This window comes from Neovison vison, chromosome 11 (assembly GCF_020171115.1).
Source record: "Neovison vison isolate M4711 chromosome 11, ASM_NN_V1, whole genome shotgun sequence".
NCBI classification, from domain to species: domain Eukaryota; kingdom Metazoa; phylum Chordata; class Mammalia; order Carnivora; family Mustelidae; genus Neogale; species Neogale vison.
In genome coordinates, this window is record NC_058101.1 from 142,049,444 (window position 1) to 142,068,898 (window position 19,455).

Sequence of the window (19,455 nt, forward strand, 5' to 3'; positions counted from 1 at the left end):
GTCTTAACCCACTGAGCCACCCAGGCGCCCCAATTTTTAAAAAAATTAGACTGTATATTTTAGGTTCACAGCAAAATTGAGCTAAGACTGAGATTTCACATATAACCCCCTTGCACAGCCTCCCCCATTATCAACATCTGGGAGAGAGGGATCCATCCATTTGTTATAACTGAGGAACACATCATAATCTTGACACATCACAATCACCCAGAGCCCACAGTTTACACTGGGGTTCCGTGAATGTTGTACGTGCTATGAGTTTGGACAAATGTATACTGATATGTATTCACCGTTACAATATACAAAATCATTCCACTGCCCTAGAAATCCTGTGTTCTGACGAGAGTCCATTTAAAAGGGTGCTATGAGAGGAAAAGAAGAAAAGCGTGCAGCCTAGAGGCTTGACCAAACTCCACGTTTGTTCCCAAGTTGAGGGCTCCCAGCCGACGGGCTCTCCAAGTCCAGCCAAGGGAAGGTTGCCCCTCCCCCCTCTTTTGTGTAAGTGTCAAGCAAATGGGTTTCCTGTTGACACCCGAATGTCGTGAAAGGGCAGGAAGAGGCCAAGCCACCCCCTCTTTCCCAGCTTCCTATCCCATATATTTATTTTGTACACGTTTGTTTTGGTCGGGCGGGCGCTTCCAGCGAGTGGCTATGGGGCGGCCCCAGCGGCGGTAACCCCTCCCCCGGGAGGCGAGGCCAGGCCACCACCCGCCCCATCCCGGCTCCAACTCTGCTGGGCGGGGAAGGGAAGGAGGCAGGGGGAAAGAGTGGGAGACAGAAAGCGGGAGAAGGAGGCCGCTGGTGCGCCGCGAGGAGGCGGGGAAAGCGGCCCGCCCGAGCCAGGCCGCTCCCCCGCGGGCTGCAGGTGGAGTCCGCCGAGGTAGTCGCGGCCGCCGCCGCCTCCCCCGGGCCGGAGGGCGCTGGCGTGGAGCGCGCGGTGCTTGCGGACCCGGCGCCGAGGCCCACGGCTCGCCCGCCGTTCCCGGGCTGCGCCTCTGCGCCTCGTCCATGGCTGAGGGCCGGCGGCGGGAGGACGAGGAGGAAGAGCTGCGCGAGCGCCGCGAGTTCGGGGGCCCGCGCCGCGCCCGCGGCCGTGCGCTGTCGGGCCACTCGGCCGCAGGTGAGGGGCGCGGCCGGCGCGAGGGGCTACCGGGGAGGAGGGGACCGAAGGCCGGACGCCCCGGGGCCGCGCAGGTCCTGCCCCGGACGGCGGCGACCGCTCACCCGCCCGGCTGCGACCGGCATCTTTCACTCTGCGCGGAGAGACGCAGGAAGAGTGGCTTTTCCATCCTCGTCCTCACTTTCGGGCCGAGCCCCCGGGAAATCCAAACTGGTCGGTACCTGCTCGTGGTCCTGGCGGCGAAACCACGGACGTTTCGTGCGCGCTGATCTAGGAGCTGCCGGCTTGAACTTGGCGGCCCGGGTGACTGACTGCTTGTCTCTAGATGAGTCAGGGCCGGTGCAGAATTCTCTGGGCCCGGCAGTCTCGGGGGACGACCCCGCCCGATGGGTTGGCCTGCTCGGCGGCTACTAGGTGGAACCGTGTGCTGATAGTCGAGTCTGGTTTCGTGTCTCTGGAACTTCGGACCTTTGATTCTGCCCAACCCCCACCGCCCGAGTTCACCAGCTATCTATCGCACTTGCTTTAGTTCCTCTGTGAGCCCTCCAGTCCAGCATGGGGCATGCCAGAAGGCAGTTCGTTTGGACCGAGACTCATTTCTGGGCCTGTAGTTACTTTTATGGTCTTGTGCTTTTGGGTGCACAAAGGCGGCTTGGCTCAATAGTTTGGAACTTAAGTGGAAGAGTAGGTAGATCCACACACCCCTTCTGTGTTCCTGGGGTAGCTTTTCAGTCAAACGTAATGGAGAGGAAATTCTTTGGCCTTTGTTTAAAATGGCATTAGCCACCTATCTGCACACTGCAGGGAAGAACAAACTTAGGGAGATGACAACAGGAGGGAGATAGAGAAGTGAGAAAGATTTAGATGAGAACGGGTTAGTAAAGCTTCTTTAGAAAATGGACCATAGTAAACATTCCATCAAATCATGGTGAAGCTTTTCTGTGTGGCTTAACCTGAGGGAAAATTGGAGAATTAAGAGAAAAGAACAGGTCTGAGGGTAACCAATGAGAGATAGAAAATGGGATGATGGGAAAGAATTTAGTGGAACATAAAGAAATAGTCAATTTGATGCCTTTGGTAGGATCTTGGAACCTTAAACATAATTTTGATGCCCATTACAGGGGCTTTTCATCAAAATAAAGCATTTGACTTTCTGCATGAACACTAGTCGTTTTGAAAGTACTTGATAGTTGTGTTCAGTATAATCCAGACTAATGCAATCGTGGGCAGTTGCTAGATATGAATGAATATTTCTTGGAAGAATACAATGAAAAAACTTCACAAAGATGAACCTCCATTGATTTGCTGATTTAAACAGTGTAGGCTGCCTCGGATTCCTGTTATCTTCAGCAAAAAGCTTCACTTTCTCTTACAATGGACTGTAGTGTGAAGAATATTGGAGGTCGGATTAGATATGATCCAGACATATGTTCATCATTTAGTTGCAATATTTGTGTTTATTCATAACAAGGCTGGCAGAAGCTTTTCTAGGTTCTGTGATATTACTTTGCTGGACCTGACATTGTGTACGTTTTCACTCAGAAATTGGTGTTTGCAGTTTCTAACCATGTAATATGTCCTATTTCCATTAGGCAGTGAGGGATGGAAATATTATGGAGCAGGCAGAGGGTTAAACTTGCAACAATTGGTCTTCTTTGTTTTGGGATACATTATTTAATAGCTCACATTCCTTTACAAACTCTGCTCATTAGTTCACGTGTTTTTTAGACACCATTGCATTCCTTACCAAGCTTGGGCATTTGTTAGTTCTGTTTGTGTTAGATGCTGTTCTCTGTCCAAGTGAGAATGTGAACTGACCCAGAGGCTTAGTGTTTCTTCTGCTTATCGTCTGTCTTTCTAATCTTTGACCTCTCCGGTTCTCTCTGCTTCCTTCTTCCCCCACGATTTTACAGTCTAAATTTTCTCTTTGATCTCACATAACTTGACACCATACATTTGGGGTTTATGGACTGGGGGAGTCTGTGAACTCCTCCTCTTCCTGCTAACTGTAGGTGTGGTTGGAAGGTGTGTTTATTTTTGCAATATACATTCAGAAGAGTGTATAAAGCATATAAACTATAAAGTGAAACTCTTGTAACCTATGTCGAAATCAAGAAATAGAATATTATCAGTTCCCCAGAAGCAGACTCTGATGCCTCCAGGTCATGGCCTCTTCTCTCCTCTTGAGGAAACTACTTTTTTGACTTTTGGCGATTATTATTTCTTGCCTTTCTGTACAGTCTTACCTGTATGCATATGCATCCCTATACAGTGTTATTATTTTACCTATTTTAAAACTTCATATGAGTGGAACCATGCTGTCTGTATTCTTTAGTGTTCTGCTTTTTTCACTCAATATTGTTTGTAAGATTTATCCATATTGTTATATGCTGCTGTAGTTTATTTTCATTGCATAAATATATCACCCTTTTTGTCTGTCATTTTTTTATTGATTTACTGGAGTTCTTACAAAGGAATCTGAAGTTTTGTTGGTTCCATATGTTGCAAATATCTTCTTCTACTCAGGCTTATTTTTAAAATTTTTCTTTATGGTTTCTTTTGATGTGGAAATTCTGAATTTTAATGTAGGTGTATTTACGAGTCTTTCTTTACAGTTTGTGCCCCTTTTCCCCCTACTGTGTTGCTTGGTTAAGAATGCTTTTCCTGGGCACCTGGGTGGCTCAGTCAGTTAAGTGTCTGCCCTGGGCTCAGGCTGCCGTGCCCTGCTCGTGCCCTGCTCGTGCCCTGCTCGTGCCCTGCTCGTGCCCTGCTCAGCCGAGAGCCTGGTCGCCCCTCCCCTGCCCCCTTCGTGCTCTGCATGCGCACTCTCTTGCTCACTCTGGTTCTGTCTCAAATAAATAAATAAGGGACGCCTGGGTGGCTCAGTTGGTTAAGCAGCTGCCTTCGGCTCAGGTCATGATCCCAGCGTCCTGGGATCGAGTCCCACATCGGGCTCCTTGCTCGGCGGGGAGCCTGCTTCTGCCTCTGCCTGCCTCTCTGTCTGCCTGTGCTCGCTCTCTCCCCCTCTCTCTCTGACAAATAAATAAATAAAATCTTTAAAAAAAAAAAAAAACAATTAGGTAGTGTCCAATTCAAAGTTACTTAAAATTTAATAAATAAATAAATAAATAAATAAAATCCTAAAAAGAAATAAAGACAAGTAAATTGAAACTCAGAAATGTGAGAAGACTTAGTCTAAAATAATACAGGTAGTAGGTACAGCCTCACTTCAGTTACCTCTCTTTTGTGTTCTAAGTCATAAACTACAGTTTTTTTGAGTTGATTCATGGGACATTCCAGGTCATATGGCCCAGTTTGCAGTTGTCTAAAAAGTTGAAGAAACTTATTTTAAGTCCCCTGGAAACTATGGATGCATTTATATTATATATATATATATATATATATATATATATATATATATATATGACCTGCATTCTCCAAATTCTTTAAGACGACCTGTCTAGGGGTGCCTGGGTGGCTTAGTTGGTTAAGTGGTTAAGCGTCTGAATTCAGCTCACCTCATGATCTCAGGGTCCTGGGATCAAGCCCTGTGTGGGGCTCCCCCCTCAGTGGGGAGTCTGCTTATCCCTTTTTCTCTCCCTCTGCCCCTCCACCCGCACTTGTGCATGTGCTCTCTCTCTCTCAATTAAAAAGATAATTCTTAAAAAAAAATATGTCTAGTTATCCTCTTTAGGATAATATATGCAAAATGGTATAGAAAATACAGGGAACACAAAGATTTTTTTTTTTTTTAATTTTATTTATTTATTTGACAGACAGAGATCACAAGTAGGAGAGAGGCAGGCAGAGAGAGAGGAGGAAGCAGGCTCCCCGCCGAGCGAAGAGCCTGATGCGGGGCTTGATCCCCGGACCCTGAGATCATGACCTGAGCCAAAGGCAGAGGCTTTAACCCACTAAGCCACTCAGGCACCCCCAGGGAACACAAAGATTTATAAATAGGATCCCTGTTTTTAAAAGAACATGTCGGGCGCCTGGGTGGCTCAGTGGATTAAGCTGCTGCCTTCGGCTCAGGTCATGATCTCAGGATCATGATCTCAGTGTCCTGAGATCGAGTCCCGCATCGGGCTCTCTGCTCAGCAGGGAGCCTGCTTCCTCCTCTCTCTCTCTCTCTCTCTGTACCTGCCTCTCTGCCTACTTGTGATCTCTCTCTGTCAAATAAATAAATAAAATCTTTAAAAAAAATAAAATAAAATAAAAGAACATGTCATGGAATTAGTGAAGGTAAGGCTAATACCCTTTATTTATTTTTGTTTTGTTTAAAAATAATTCTAGTATAATTAATGTAGTGTGATGTTAGCTTCAGGTGTACAGCATAGTGAATCGACAGTTCTGTACTGTACATTACTCAGTGCTCATCGTGACTTGTGTACTTCTTACTCCCCATCATCTATTTCATCTGTTCCCCCTCCCACTTCCCCTCTGGTAACCACCAGTTTGTCACTATTTTTTTGTTGTTCTGTATGTTTAAGTGTCTTTTTTTGTCTGTCTTCTTTGTTCACTTGTTTGGTTTCTTAAATTCAACACATGAGTGAAATCATACGGTATTTGTCTTTCTCTGACTGACCAACTTGATTTGGCATTATACTCTCTAGCTCCATCCATGCCATTGTAAATGACAAGATTTCATTCTTTTGATGACTGAATAATATTCCACTGTATATATAGCTCACATCTTCTTTATCCAGTTATCATTGGTGGTCACTTGGGCTCCTTCCATATCTTGACTATTGTAAATAATGCTGCTACAAACACTAGGGTGCAGGCATCCTTTTGAATTAGTGTTCTAGTATCCTTTGGATGAATACCTAGTAGTGGAATTACTGAATCATGTGGTAATTCTACTTTTAATTTTTTCAAAAGATTTTTTTTTATTTATTTGACAGAGAGAGAGACAGAGAGAGTAGGAACACAAGCAGGGTGAGCAGGGGAGGGAGAAGCAGGCTTCCTGATGAGCAGGGAGCCTGATGTGGGGCTCTATCCCAGGACCCTGGGATCATGACCTGAGCCAAAGGCAGCTGCTTAACAACTGAGACACCCAGGCACCCTATTTTTAATTTTTTTAAGTAACCTCCCTACTGTTTCCCACAGTGGCTCTACCAGTTTGCATTCCCACCAATAGTGCAAGAGGGTTCCTTTTTCTCCACTTCCTCACCAACACTTGTTCCTTGTGCTGTTGAGTTTAGCCATTCTGACATGTGTGAGGTGATATCTCATTGTCATTTAGATACACATTTCCCCGAATTTTTGGGGATGTTGAGCATTTTTTCATACGTCTGTTGGCCATCTATAGTTCTTCTTGGAGAAATGTTTATTCATGTCTTCTGCCCATTTTCAATCGGATTATTTTTGCTTTTTGGTGTTAAGTTATTGGAGTTCTTTATATATTTTGGATGCTAACATTGGATTGGTCATTTGCAAATATCTTCTCCCATTCGGTAGATTGCCTTTCAGTTTTGTTGATTGTTTCTTTGCTGTGCAGAAGCTTTTTATTTTGATGCAATCCCGGTAGTTTTTTGGGGGGGGGGGTCCTTTTGTGTGTGTGTGTGTGTGTGTGTGTGTGTGAGTGAGTTTATTTGCTTTTGTTTCCCTTACCCCAGGAGGCATATCTAGAAAAATGATGCTATGGCCCATGTCAGAGAAATTACTGTCTGCTCTCTTCTAGGATTTTTATGGTTTCAGTTCTTACATTAGGTCTTCAATCTACTTTGAGGGTTTTTTTTTGTGTATTGTATAAGAAAGTGATCCAGTTTCACTTTTTTGCATATAGCTATCCAGTTTCTCTAGCACCATTTGTTGAAGAGACTCTTTTTCCCACTGCATATTCTTGCCTCCTTTGTTGTAGATTAATTGACCGTGTAATCATGGGTTTATATCTGAGCTCCCTATTCTGTTGCATTGACCTGTGTGTCTCTTTTTGTGCCAAACCATACTGGTTTGATTACTACAGCTTTGGTAGTGTATACTGAAATCTGGGATTGGGATTGTGATATCTCCAGTTTTGTTCTTTTTCTGAGTTTGCTTTGGCTATTTGGGTACTTCTGTGGTTCAATACAAATTTTAGGATCATTTGTTCTAGTTCTGTGAAAAATACTCTTGGTATTTTGATAGAGATCGCATTAAATCTGTATATTCCTTTGTGTAATATGGACTTTTTTTTTTTTTTCTAAAGATTTTATTTATTTAACAGAGAGACGCAGCGAGAGTGGAACACAAGCAGGGTAGCGGACAGAGGGAGAAGCAGGCTCCCCACTGAGCAGGGAGTCTGATGTGGGTGCTCCATCCCAGGACCCTGGGATCATGACCTGAGCCAAAGGCAGACACTTCACTGACTGAGCCACCCAGGCACCCTGGACTTTTTTTTTTTTTTTTTTAAGATTTATTTATTTGAGGGAGAGAGCAAGAACCTGCAATCATGAGGGGCGGGGCAGAGGGAGAGAGAGAATCCCAAGCAGCCACCCCACTGAGCATGGAGCCTGCTGCAAGGCTGGATCGCAGCCCTGAGATTATGACCTGATCAAAATCAGGAGTCAGACGCTTAACCCAGTGAACCACTCATGTGCCCCTAATAGGGACATTTTAACAGTATTTGTTCTTCTGGTCCATGAGCATGGAATACCTTTTCATTTGTCTGTGTCATCTTCAGTTTCCTTCATCAGTGTTTTGTAGTTCTCAGAGGACAGGTCTTTTACCTCTTTCATTAAATTTTTACATACTTTATTATTTCTGGTGTAATTGTAAATAGAATTGTTTTCTTAATTTTCTGCTACTTCATTATTACTGTATAGAAATACAACAGATCCTGTGTTTTGATTTTATATCCTGTGACCTTACTGAATTCATTTATCCATTCTAGTAGTTTTTTTGTGGCGTCTTAGGGTTTTCTATTTATAGTATCATGTCCTGTGCAAGTAGTGAAAGTCTTATGTCTTCTCCCTTACCAATTTGGATGCCTTTTATTCTTTTTTGCTGTCTGACTACTGTGGCTAGAACTTCTAGTGCTGTGTTGAATGAAAGTGGTGAGAGTGGATATCCTTAATTGTTCCTAATCTTGGGGGAAAGCTCTGTTTTTCCCCTATTAAATATGATGTTAGCTGTGGGTTTTTCATATATGGCCTTTATTATGTTGAGGTATGTTCACTCTAAACGTACTTTGTTGAGGGTTTTTATCATGAGTGGATGTTGTACTTTGTCAAATGCTTTTTCTGCATCTGTCGAAATGACTATATGCTTTTTGTCCTTTCTCTTGTGGATGTGATGTATCAGGTTGATTGATTTGTGAATATTGAACCATCCTTGTATCCCAGGAATAAATTCCACTTGATGATAGTGAATGATACTTTTTAATGTATCTTGGATTTGGTTTGCTAATATTTTGTTGAGGATTTTTTTTTTTAAAGATTTTATTTATTTATTTGACAGAGAGCGGTCACAAGTAGGCAGAGAGACAGGCAGAGAGAAAGGGGGGGAAGCAGGCTCCCTGCTGAGCAAAGAGCCCGATGCAGGGCTCGACCCCAGGATCCTGGGATCATGACCCGAGCCGAAGGCAGAGGCTTCAACCCACTGAGCCACCCAGGTGCCCCTTGTTGAGGATTTTTGCATCTAGGTTCATCATAGATACTGGCCTATAGTTTTTTTGTTTGTTTGTTTGTTTTTTAAAATAGTTGTTTTGATGTGGTTTTGGTATCAGGGTAATGGCTGCCCTCATAGAATGAATTTGGAGGCTTTCCTTCCTCCTCTGTTTTTCTTGAAACCGTTTGAGAACAGTAGGTATTAACTCCTCTTTATCTGTTTGGTAGAATTCATCTGTGGAATCATCTGGTCCTGGACTTTGGTTTATTGGGAGTTTTTTGACTACTGATTTAATTTCATTGCTGGTAATCAGTCTGTTCAAATCTTCTGTTTCTTCCTGCTTCAGTTTTGAGAGGTCACATGTTTCTAGGAATTTATCCGTGTCTTCTCTTGGGAGCTTGTATGTTTTTAGGAATTTATCCATGCTTATAGGCTAATACACTTTATAATAAATAAGGTAAATAAGAATATAAAGTAGTCTATGATGATTACCAAAGGGTCTTTAGCAAAAGAACCCAAACTGTCATGGTTGATTTTTTTTGGCTTACCTCTCACAAAGTGTGTGACCTTGAACAGGTTACCTAACCTCTGTTTCCATTCCTTATTTGTGAAATGGGAATATTAATAAAGTCTACTGCATAGAATTTTTTTTTAAGATTTTTATTTATTTATTTATTTGATAGACAGAGAGAGATCACAAGTAGGCAGAAGGCAGGCAGAGAGAGAGGGGAAAGCAGGCTCCCCGCTGAGCAGAGAGCCCGATGTGGGGCTTGATCCCAGGACCCTGAGATCATGACCTGAGCTGAAGGCAGAGGCTTAAACCACTGAGCCACCCAGGCGCCCTACTGCATAGAATTTGAGGATTAAATGAGTTAGTACAGTTAATAATCTTAGAACATGGCGAGGAACGTAGTAAATACCTATAAAGTTATTTGTGTTTATTTATGTATACTTATGTTTTTGTTAAAACAGCTGACACTTAACTGAATCCACATTTTTCTTCATTTGGGAGAAATTAATGGGATTTCACTTGGTGGAGAAGGAGGAGGTAAACCTGCATCTTCAGCATATTGTAATCTAATATAGTTACTTTGCTTTGGAGTTCATGCATTTTTTAGAAATGCATCAATTTTACAAGACCTCCAAAAACTGAGCGGAGTTCTTCATTTGGCGTTTCTTGTTCCATACAGAATTTCAGCATGTCTTGTATAGACCTTTACCTTTTATTTATCATTAAATATGAAAAGCTCATTTTTGCTTTTCATTTAGTTCAGAGTTAACCATGGTGCATCTTTTTATTCTTCTTTTTGTTAAATTTCGACACGATTCATTGATGCTTCCAACTTCATTGGCACATTATATTCTGAGGGCAACATACTCTGTTTTCCCTTAGATCATTTCAGCTTTTTTGCATTCAGTGGTACTTTGGAACTAATCCTCTGAACACTTGGGTTTTAATCAAGTCTCTCTCAATTAACTTTGCTTAGCCTCTAGCAATTTACAGCATCTCTCTGGGCCTTGGTTTTTGCTTTATTAATCGAAAGGATGAGGCTTCCAACTTTACACTTGAAGATTCTAGGAGATGAGAAGAAAAGTAACTTTTGACTTGGTTTATAGATGTTTGCCAAAATGTGAGATAAGATTTTGGGCAATTTTCTCAGGGCTCTTTGTGAAGTGCTCTATTGATGAGGGAGAATCCAAAAGTGCAAAGCTCAAGACACTGCCTCACCTGGAGAGAGCAGTTATATTAGCTTCAGTTGTCCTGCATGCTTAAGACAGCGGCTCCAGGGGCGCTTGGCTGGCTCAGTGGGTTAAGCCTGTGCTTTCGGCTCAGGTCATGATCCTCAGGGTCCTGGGATCAAGTCCTGCATCGGGCTCTCTGCTCAGTGGGGAGCCTGCTTCCCCCTTTTTCTCTCTCTGCCTGCCTCTCTGCCTACTTGTGATCTCTGTCAAATAAATAAATAAATAAAATCTTAAAAAAAAAAAAAGACAGGAGCTCTACTGATGAAGTGATGATCTACTTTGGCAATGGAAAACATGAGATGTGTTTTAGGGAATTTATAGTAAGGAGGGTCGGTATGATGGGAATATTATCAATTAAGTACAAGTTGCAAATATATGTTTAGTAGCTTTGGAGTATAGAGGGGGTTAAGGTTGGGGAGGAAGTGGGAAGAGCCTGACACAAAGCAGGAAGGTAGCCTGCCTTCTCGTTTACAAGGAGGTAGAAATCAGTTCTGTTCTCTCATTAACTATAGGCCTCATCTTTAGGAGCTCTAAGCTTGCCTTTGGGTTAGAAATGGGTATATGGGGGAGTGTTGGGGGGTACAGGCTGTAGACCATCTTATTTATTTATTTATTTAAAGATTTATTTATTTGAGAGAGAGAGCATGCATGAGCGAGAGAAAGGGGAAGGAAGGGCAGAGGGAGAGAATCTCAAACTCCACATTGAGTATGGAGCCTGATGTAGGGCTCTATCCTACAACCCTGAGATCAGGACCTGAGTTGAGATCAAGAGTCTCAATCAACTGAGCCACCCAGGTCCCCCTCTCTTTCTTAAATAAGCTTTGTTTTTAATTTTTTAATTTTTTATTTTATTTTATTTTATTTGACAGACAGATTGCAAGTAGGCAGAGAGGCAGGCAGAGAGAGGGGGAAGCAGGCTCCCTGCTGAGCAGAGAGCCCAGTGCAGGGCTTGATTCCAGGACCCCGGGATCATGACCCGAGCCGAAGGTAGAGGCTTTATTTTTATTTTTATTTTATTTTATTTATTTTTTTTAAAGATTTTATTTTATTTATTTGACAGACAGAGGTCACAAGCAGGCAGAGAGGCAGGCAGCGAGAGGAAGGAAGCAGGCTCCCCACTGAGCTGAGTGCCCCATGCGGGGCTCTATCCCAGGACCCTGAGATCATGACCTGAGCCGAAGGCAGAGCCTTTAACCCACTGAGCCACCCAGGCGCCCCCAAGGCAGAGGCTTTAACCCACTGCGCCACCCAGGCGCCCCTAATATTTAAAAATTTAAAAAAATTTAAAAAATCTCTCTCTCTCGGAGAGAGAGAGAAAGTGCATAAGCAGGGGGAGTGGCGGGCAGAGGAAGAAGCAGACTCCCCGCCAAGCAAAGAGCCCACCCGATGTAGTACTTGATCCCAAGACCCTGGGATCATGACCTGAGCTGAAAGCAGACACTTAACTGACTGATCCACCCAGGTGTCCCACAACTTTGTTTTTTAGGATAGTTTTAGATTTGTAGAAAAGTTGTGAAGATAGTACATAGAGTTCCCATATACTTATATCCAGTTTCCCTAATTATTTACATCTTAACCAGTGTTGACACATTATTAACTAAAATCCATACTTGATTCAGATTTTCTTAGCATTTACTTAATTCCTTTTTGTTTTGCAGGATCCTGTCTAAAATATCATATTACATGTAGTTGTGGTATCTCCTTAGGTTCCCCTTGGCTCTGATAGTTTCCAAAGATTTTTTTGTTTGGGATGATCTTGACAGTGTTGAGGGTTACTGGCCAGATATTTTTGCAGGATGTCACTCTGATACGTTTTCTCATGTTTAGAGTGGAGCTTTGAGTGTTTGGGAAGTATGAATGTTTGCCACATTTTTATTGTATATTAAGTGCACATAATATTAACATCATTTATCACTGTTAATGTTGACCTTGATCATTCAGCTGAGTTAGTATATTTCAGGTTTCTGTACTTCAGGGTTACGCTGTCCACCCCCAAACCCCTTTCTATCCTGTAGGAAGTGAAGGAAATCACTGTGCGTGGCCCACACTTAAGGAGGCAGGAGTTACGCTCTTACTTCTTGAGGGCAGAGTATCTACATCATTTTTTTTTTTAATCCCTCTGCGTCAGAAATACCATTCCTTTTTTTTTTTTTTTGACTGTCTCCTTCATTTCTTAAGGTTCTCTAAACATATGCATTGGAGTTGTCTTTAGACCCTGCCTTGGGAGGAGAATGTAAGCTCAGTTCCTGAACCCTAATTCTGCCCAGAATATCTGGTATGTCCTGATGTCAGGCACATAATTTCATTTCATAATTAGAAAGGAAAGGCATAAAATACATATGTCTCATCGAGGCGTCCTGTGATTAAAACTCATTCCTACTAGAGTATCAGCATGTACAAAGGGCTAATATGAGTTGTGTTTCAGTTTTGGATATGGAGAGGAAGTTAGAGTAGGAGAGGAATTTGGAAAAGCACTGGACTCAGATAACCAAATAATAACCAGTTAATATTTATTGTGCATTGGGTACCAGGTAATATTGTAGTTGTTTTACGTTTAGTCCTTGTGTCAATTCTATGTGGTAGATGTGATGATTTCCTTCACTTCTACAGATAGAGGAACATGAGACCTAGGAGGGGTAAGTTATCTACTCAAGGTCACACAGCTAGGAAGTGACAGAGACTCCTTTTGCCTACCCAGTATTCATCTCCTTCTTCCCTTAGTCAGTGGAACCCTGTATTTCCAAATGGGGCTGTGTGCCCACCTTGAAACTACTTCTACCAGCTTACTAATGAGATGCAAGTAAAAATTGAGTGGGGTTTCTAGGAAAGTACTTTATTTATTTATTTATTTATTAAATATTTTGTTTATTTATTTGACAGACAGAGATCACAAGCAGGCGGAGAGGCAGGCAGAGAGAGTGGAGGAAGCAGGCTCCCTGCTGAGCAGGGTGTGGGGCTCCGTCCCAGGACTCTGAGACCATGACCTGAGCCGAAGGCAGATGCTTTAACCCTCTGAGCCATCCAGACGCCCATAGGAAAGTACTTTAAAGAGGGGACTCAGGGAGGCACCTGGATGGCTCAGTTGGTTAAGCCTCTCTGCCTTTTGCTCAGGTCAGATCGAGCCCCACCTCTGGCTCCCTTTATTTGAGAAAACATAAACTATTTGGTTAAAGCCACTGTTATCTTTGGCCTGTACAACTAGCAGCTGAATGCAATTCCTCACTGATACAAATTCTAATTTGATCTTATTTTCTCTCCTTACCACCAGGGTTAATGCATGGTAACATGGTAACAAGAATCTAGGTAACCTGAAGATACCTAGATTCTTGTTGCTCTTTTGTTCTTTATTGTCATGTGACCACTGAAAAATCACTTAGAGCAGCCCCCCCCCACCAATCTTTTGAAAAGGAAATACTCATTCTTAAATTGCTTTACAAGTGTATTCCAGGGGCGCCTGGGTGGCTCAGTGGGTTAAGCCGCTGCCTTCGGCTCAGGTCATGATCTCAGAGTCCTGGGATCGAGTCCCGCATCGGGCTCTCTGCTCAGCGGGGAGCCTGCTTCCCTCTCTCTCTCTCTGCCTGCCTCTCTGCCTACTTGTGATTTCTCTCTGTCAAATAAATAAATAAAATCTTTAAAAAAAAAAAAAAAAAAAACAAGTGTATTCCAGGGAAGGTGCTAGTTCCCTTTTGTGATGTAGAGTTCTTCAAGAGGGTGCCAGTCCTCCTAGGACAAGTTGAAGGGAGCTGAAAAGGAAACCTGTAGGATCTGAAAACAGTTTTCTGATGTTGTCATTTTGCTTATTGCCAGGTCAGAATATTTCTTGGGAAATAAGTAAATGGAAGCTGTGATGGGAGGTGATTTTGTCCCTCCTTTGCTGCATTTGAACAGGTTCACAATTGCATTGCTGATGAGCCCTACAATGCATGCCAGGCCTGCCACTTAGGATTCAGAGTTCATTTGAGTTTGATAGGGCTGCCTTCATTGTTCTGGAGCATTGTTTCCTGAAAATACATTAATCAAGGAATCACTATACTGGAAGATAACTTAAATACTTTTTCTCTGAGAGCTGGCCAAGAACAAGGGGCACACAAGACAAGGTTTGCATAACCTGTGGAGAATTAGCTTTTCTTGCAATAAGAATCATTTCCATACAGTCCTTTGAAACTATAGAGAGATGTTCACAAAAAACTGGAAGGACCCCCAGCATGGCGCCACTCCTGTAGATGATCCCTTGTCACTACACCCCTTATTTCTATATTTCCCTACAAGGAATCCTCATTTAGACACACTACGAGCTCAGTGGAGATAACCGGAACTCTGGGATTATAAAGTACAGTTGTGTTAGCCAGTTGAGGTATAACTCTTGCCAGTGGAAGGTGTGGTTTGTAAGTAGAATTCATTTGGAATAGGGATTGCATTTGAATGTTCCTCTTAATTAGATGCCTAATAATGTGAAATGCCTAATATCACAAACATTTTTACATCTTACGCTCTTCTATTCCTATTTTTTCTTAGAATATTTTCTTGAGGAATTAAACTTTATAACACGGCATAGGTATTTTTCACAGTTCTGTAGCAATGGGTGCTCTAAACAGTGTTTCTCAAACTTTAATATGCCTATATAAATCACCTGGCGATCTTATAAAAATGTGATCCCTAATTTACTAGGTTTGGGGTGGTGCCTGATACTCCGCACTTCTGACAAGCTCCAGATGCTGCTACTGCTGCTCCCTGGACCACATTGTCTGTACCAATGCTACCTACAGTTACCTCTACACCATAGTGCCAAGGTTCTCAACACTGGCTAGGCATCAGAACAGGTGCAGAACTTTAAAAAAGAGATGTATGCTCCTGACCCCATCTTCAGATTTCCTCATTAATTACTTCTGGAATAGTTGCTGGGGAGCTGGGATTTTGAACTTTCTCAGTGTGAAGTGAGAGTCACTGCTCTAGTGTCCTATTAACAAATGTGAGGTTGATCGGGGCACCTGGGTGGCTCAGTGCGTTGGAGCCTCTGCCTTCGGCTTAGGTCATGATCCCGGGGTCTTGGGATTGAGCCCCGCATCAGGCTGTCTGCTCAGCGGGGAGCCTGCATCCCCCCTCTCTCTCTGCCTGCCTCTCTGCCTACTTGTGATCTCTGTCAAATAAATAAATAAAATCTTTAAAAAAAAAAAAAAGGTGAGGTTGAGTGGTATCAGCATGTTTTCTTGTAATTTGAACTGTTAGGTTTTTCCATCCTAAGTAATTCATATTGTGATGACTTGTAGTCAAACAGAAGAAATAATCAGAATCCATCATGCATTTTATACAGGAATTTTAATCCCTTTATTCATAACGGGGCTGAACATAAATAATGTTGTAAGACACTATCATTGAAGTAACTGGAAAGCAATGTATGTGATAATTATGTATTTTCAGAGTGCAAGAAATAGAGTCCTGTTTGGCTAACCTCAGCTGATGGAGGCTTATTACAGGGATACAGGGGTAAGCTGGAAGACACTAGAAATAGCCTAGAAGTCATTTGGAAATACAGTGTGCTCTGGGAAACTGATAGCAAATAGTGACTCCAGAGAATATTTCTTTCAAAGTTGGGGTAACTGTTACTTGTATGTAGTGATACCACAATTTTTGGACTTCGTTTACTTTTGTCTGCTTCCATGGCTTCTAAAGGTACTGAGGAATTGGCTCTCTTGTTTTTCTTATAGTCAGCTTCTTCAAGAAAGAGGCTTTAAGTATGTTGGCCAGCTACTGTCCTGTACCCTTTTGGGCAGGGTTCTCAGGCCAGTTTACCTCAGAGGCTCAGGACAAACTACAGATAGCTACCTTTTTGGACCCATCTCAGATCCCTTTTCCTAGGGGAGTGTGGTACCTGCGTAGGACAATTGAGAATCACCTACAGCTGTTTCTGTCACATTGGAGTTCAGATCTCGGGGATGTTATGAGGAGTATTAGAATGTGGAGGATAAAGTTGGCAAACTCCATGCATGACCTGAATGCTCTTTACTTCCGGCTATGAGTTCCATAAGGGGAGAGACTTACTTTTTTTTTCCCCCCTAGTGTTATAGCCTCATAACTCAGAAGAGTGTCTGGTACTTATGGTCAATACATATCTGCCAAAATAGAATAGAATTGAACTATAAGAAGTGATTTAATGTGGTCTTTATTATTTTTGTTTTATTTTGACCCAGAACCTTATGTACACCATGATGGAAAGCAAATTTCCTACTTTGTTCATGGATGAGAAGAAAGGATGTGCTCTGACACTAAGAAACTTAACAGTTTTCCTTTTCCTTTTCTTGGGTGACTCAGTTAAGTAAGCGTCTGCCTTCAGCTCAAGTCATGATCCCAGCGTCCTGAATCAAGCCCAGGCATTGGGCTCCCTGCTCACTCCGTGAAGAGTCTCCCTCGGCCTCTACTCTCCTCCGCCCCCGCCCTTTCTCAAATAAATAAATAAAATCTTAAAAAAAAAAAAAAAAAAAAAAAAAGGAAGAAGAAGAACTTTAGGTCGTTTGCCGCGTGGTGTCGTCAGTACAGCTAGTGCCGGGCTCCGGTCTGAAAGGGCAGCAGATGGATGTCAAGTCCAGGGCTGGGAGTCCTTCCCCCATGGCTTCCCTTTGGGGTCTTCTTAGCCTGGGGCGGCAAAGCAGCTCTGTGGGGCCTTGAAGTTGCGGGCGCCTTGGGCCTGCGGGCAGCGCAGCGTGGCCACCTCAGACGGTTGCGCGTCTTGCACGGGCCAGGGCGCCGCCATCTTGGATCCCCCTCGAACCTGCTTTTAACGTTCAAATGTGGATTTGGATACTTGGCCATGGAAAGGAGGCTGATTTTCAGGTAAGAAGAGTGACCCTGGGAAAATACGAGTCACCCTTACTTGCAGCCGCCGCTGCTGCCTGAAAGCCACAGGCCCCTGAGGAAGGAGTGAGTGGCCGGGCCAGTGAAGGAGGGCGTGCAGGGCGTCAAAGCAAGCAGCAGGTTCAGCGCTGCACACGCTACCTGACTGACGTGGGAGGAGGAGTGGGCGTTTGACAGCCTCGCAGGAGAGGGGCGGTGGTGGTACGGAATGTTTGGTAGGGAGTCTTAATCAGAGCATTTTGCTCTAAGTGTAGAATGATGAGTTCTTAATGTAGTACTTGGAACATACCTTTCAGTAGCTCCTTGAGCAGAAGGATTCTGTGAACTTTTGTTCACTGAGGAGAGGGGAAGCACCGAAATAAAACAAAAGCATTTATCTGGGGTCTTAGAATTGCAGTTTAAGGGAACACAGATTCGGGTAGCAACCCAAACTGTGCCCTGTTGACGTTTAAGAGCCAGGGGTCTTTATTAGCAGTTTGGGGAAATAGCAGGAAATTGAAGTGTTTTCCAAAAATGATGATTGGGAGATGTAATTATATTTTATATTACAAAGAATATTTTGAGTACAATTATTAGGAAACTATTTTCTGCAGTGTCCAATTTTTTATCAAGAAAGTAGGTGTAATAATCTTGTGTCCGGTCATATGCTTTTGCCCAGTTCAGTAGTGCAGTGTAGTTACTGTTTCAGAAAACAGGACAAAGTTTGCGTCCCTAAAGTAGAGCTGCTCATGTTCAGAGGTTTTACACAGGTTCACATTTTGCAGAAGGTGATTTGGTATTAATCACTTCATAGGTTTCCAGAGAATGTTTAATGAAATGTGGAATTATGAGTTTTTAATTCCAGTATTCTTTAGTTCTTTGCTCATTTAGTTGAAAACTAGATTTCTTAACTCCCGTAGTAGTTCTTTAAAAAGTATCAACTTTTTGGCATGTTTGAACAAAACATTTTATTTATCAGTCACTGTTTGGTGCTTAATATATGCCAAGAACTCATAATCCCCCTAATAACACAAAGTCAGATTCTCTTTTTCAGATGAGAAGATTGAGGCAAAGAGAAATTAAGTGGAGCTAAGTTTTGAACCCCTGCAGTCTTTTTTTCTCCTTTAATTTAAGAATTTATATATGGGGGTGCCTGGATGGCTCAGTCAATTAAGAGTCTACTTTTGGCTCAGCTCATGATCCTGGGGTCCTGGGACCCAATCTCCGCTCAGCAGGGTGTCCGCTTCTCACTCTGCCCTTCTCCCTGCTTGTGCTTGCTCTGGCTTGTGTTCTCTCTGGCTCATGTTCTCTCTCTCTCTCTCTCTCTCTCTCTCAAATAAATAAAATCTTTAAAAAAATTATATACAAAAATTGACTTTTTGGGGGGTACATACTTCTATGAATTTGAATACATGTATAGATTCATGAGACTACCCCCATTGTCAAGATAGAGAATGCTTTCATCACCTTGAAATGCCTGTGCTGCCCCTTACATTCAGACTTTCCCTACACTCTTAGCCCCTGGCAACCACTGATCTGTTTTTCTGTGTCTGTAGTTTTAACTTCTCTAGAATATGGTATAAATGGAAGCATAATGAATCTGACCTTTGAGACTGGCTCCTTTCACCCAACACAATGTCCTGGAAATTCATTTGTATTGTTATATTGTATCAGTAGTCTGTTCCTTGTTACTACTGAGTAGAATTCTGTGAATGTACCACAGTTTATCCATTTACCTAATGAAGGATATTTAAGTTTTCAGTTTTTGGAGATTTTGAGTAAGCTGCTATAAATTTTCATGCATAGTTTTTTGTGTAGAAATTTTTATTTTCCTAGTGTAAGTACCTAGGTACCAGTTCGCTGGCTCATTGGGTAAATGTATGTTTACCTTTTTTTTTTTTTTAATTTTTTTTTACTTTTTATTTATTTGACAGAGGGAGAGATCATAGGTAGGCAGAGAGGCAGGCAGAGAGAGGAGGAAGCAAGGGCTTGATTTCAGGACCCCGAGATCATGACCTGGGCTGAAGGCAGAGGTTTAACCCACTGAGCCACCCAGTGCCCCTATTTAACTTTATATGAAACTGCCAAGCTGTTTTCCGGAGTGGGGCTGTACCATTTTGCATTATTGCTGTATGTATGGGAATTACATGTGTTGCACATCCTCATCAGCACTT

At 42.8% G+C, this 19,455-nt stretch overlaps 1 protein-coding gene across 4 annotated transcripts in view; it reads left to right on the forward strand.

Annotated features, from left to right (window-relative positions):
- Nucleotides 1-792: 792 nt before the first annotated feature.
- The window catches only part of SH3D19 (SH3 domain containing 19), a 179,796-nt gene continuing 161,133 nt past the window's right edge, over nt 793-19,455 (forward strand). For 2 of the 4 annotated variants that reach the window (XM_044224873.1, XM_044224875.1), the window contains exon 1: nt 793-1,120. In XM_044224873.1, coding sequence (XP_044080808.1) covers nt 1,009-1,120 — 112 coding nt within the window. In that variant the 5' untranslated portion in view covers nt 793-1,008. The remainder of the gene's footprint in view (nt 1,121-19,455) is intronic. The other 2 variants (XM_044224874.1, XM_044224876.1) reach the window with 2 other exon arrangements.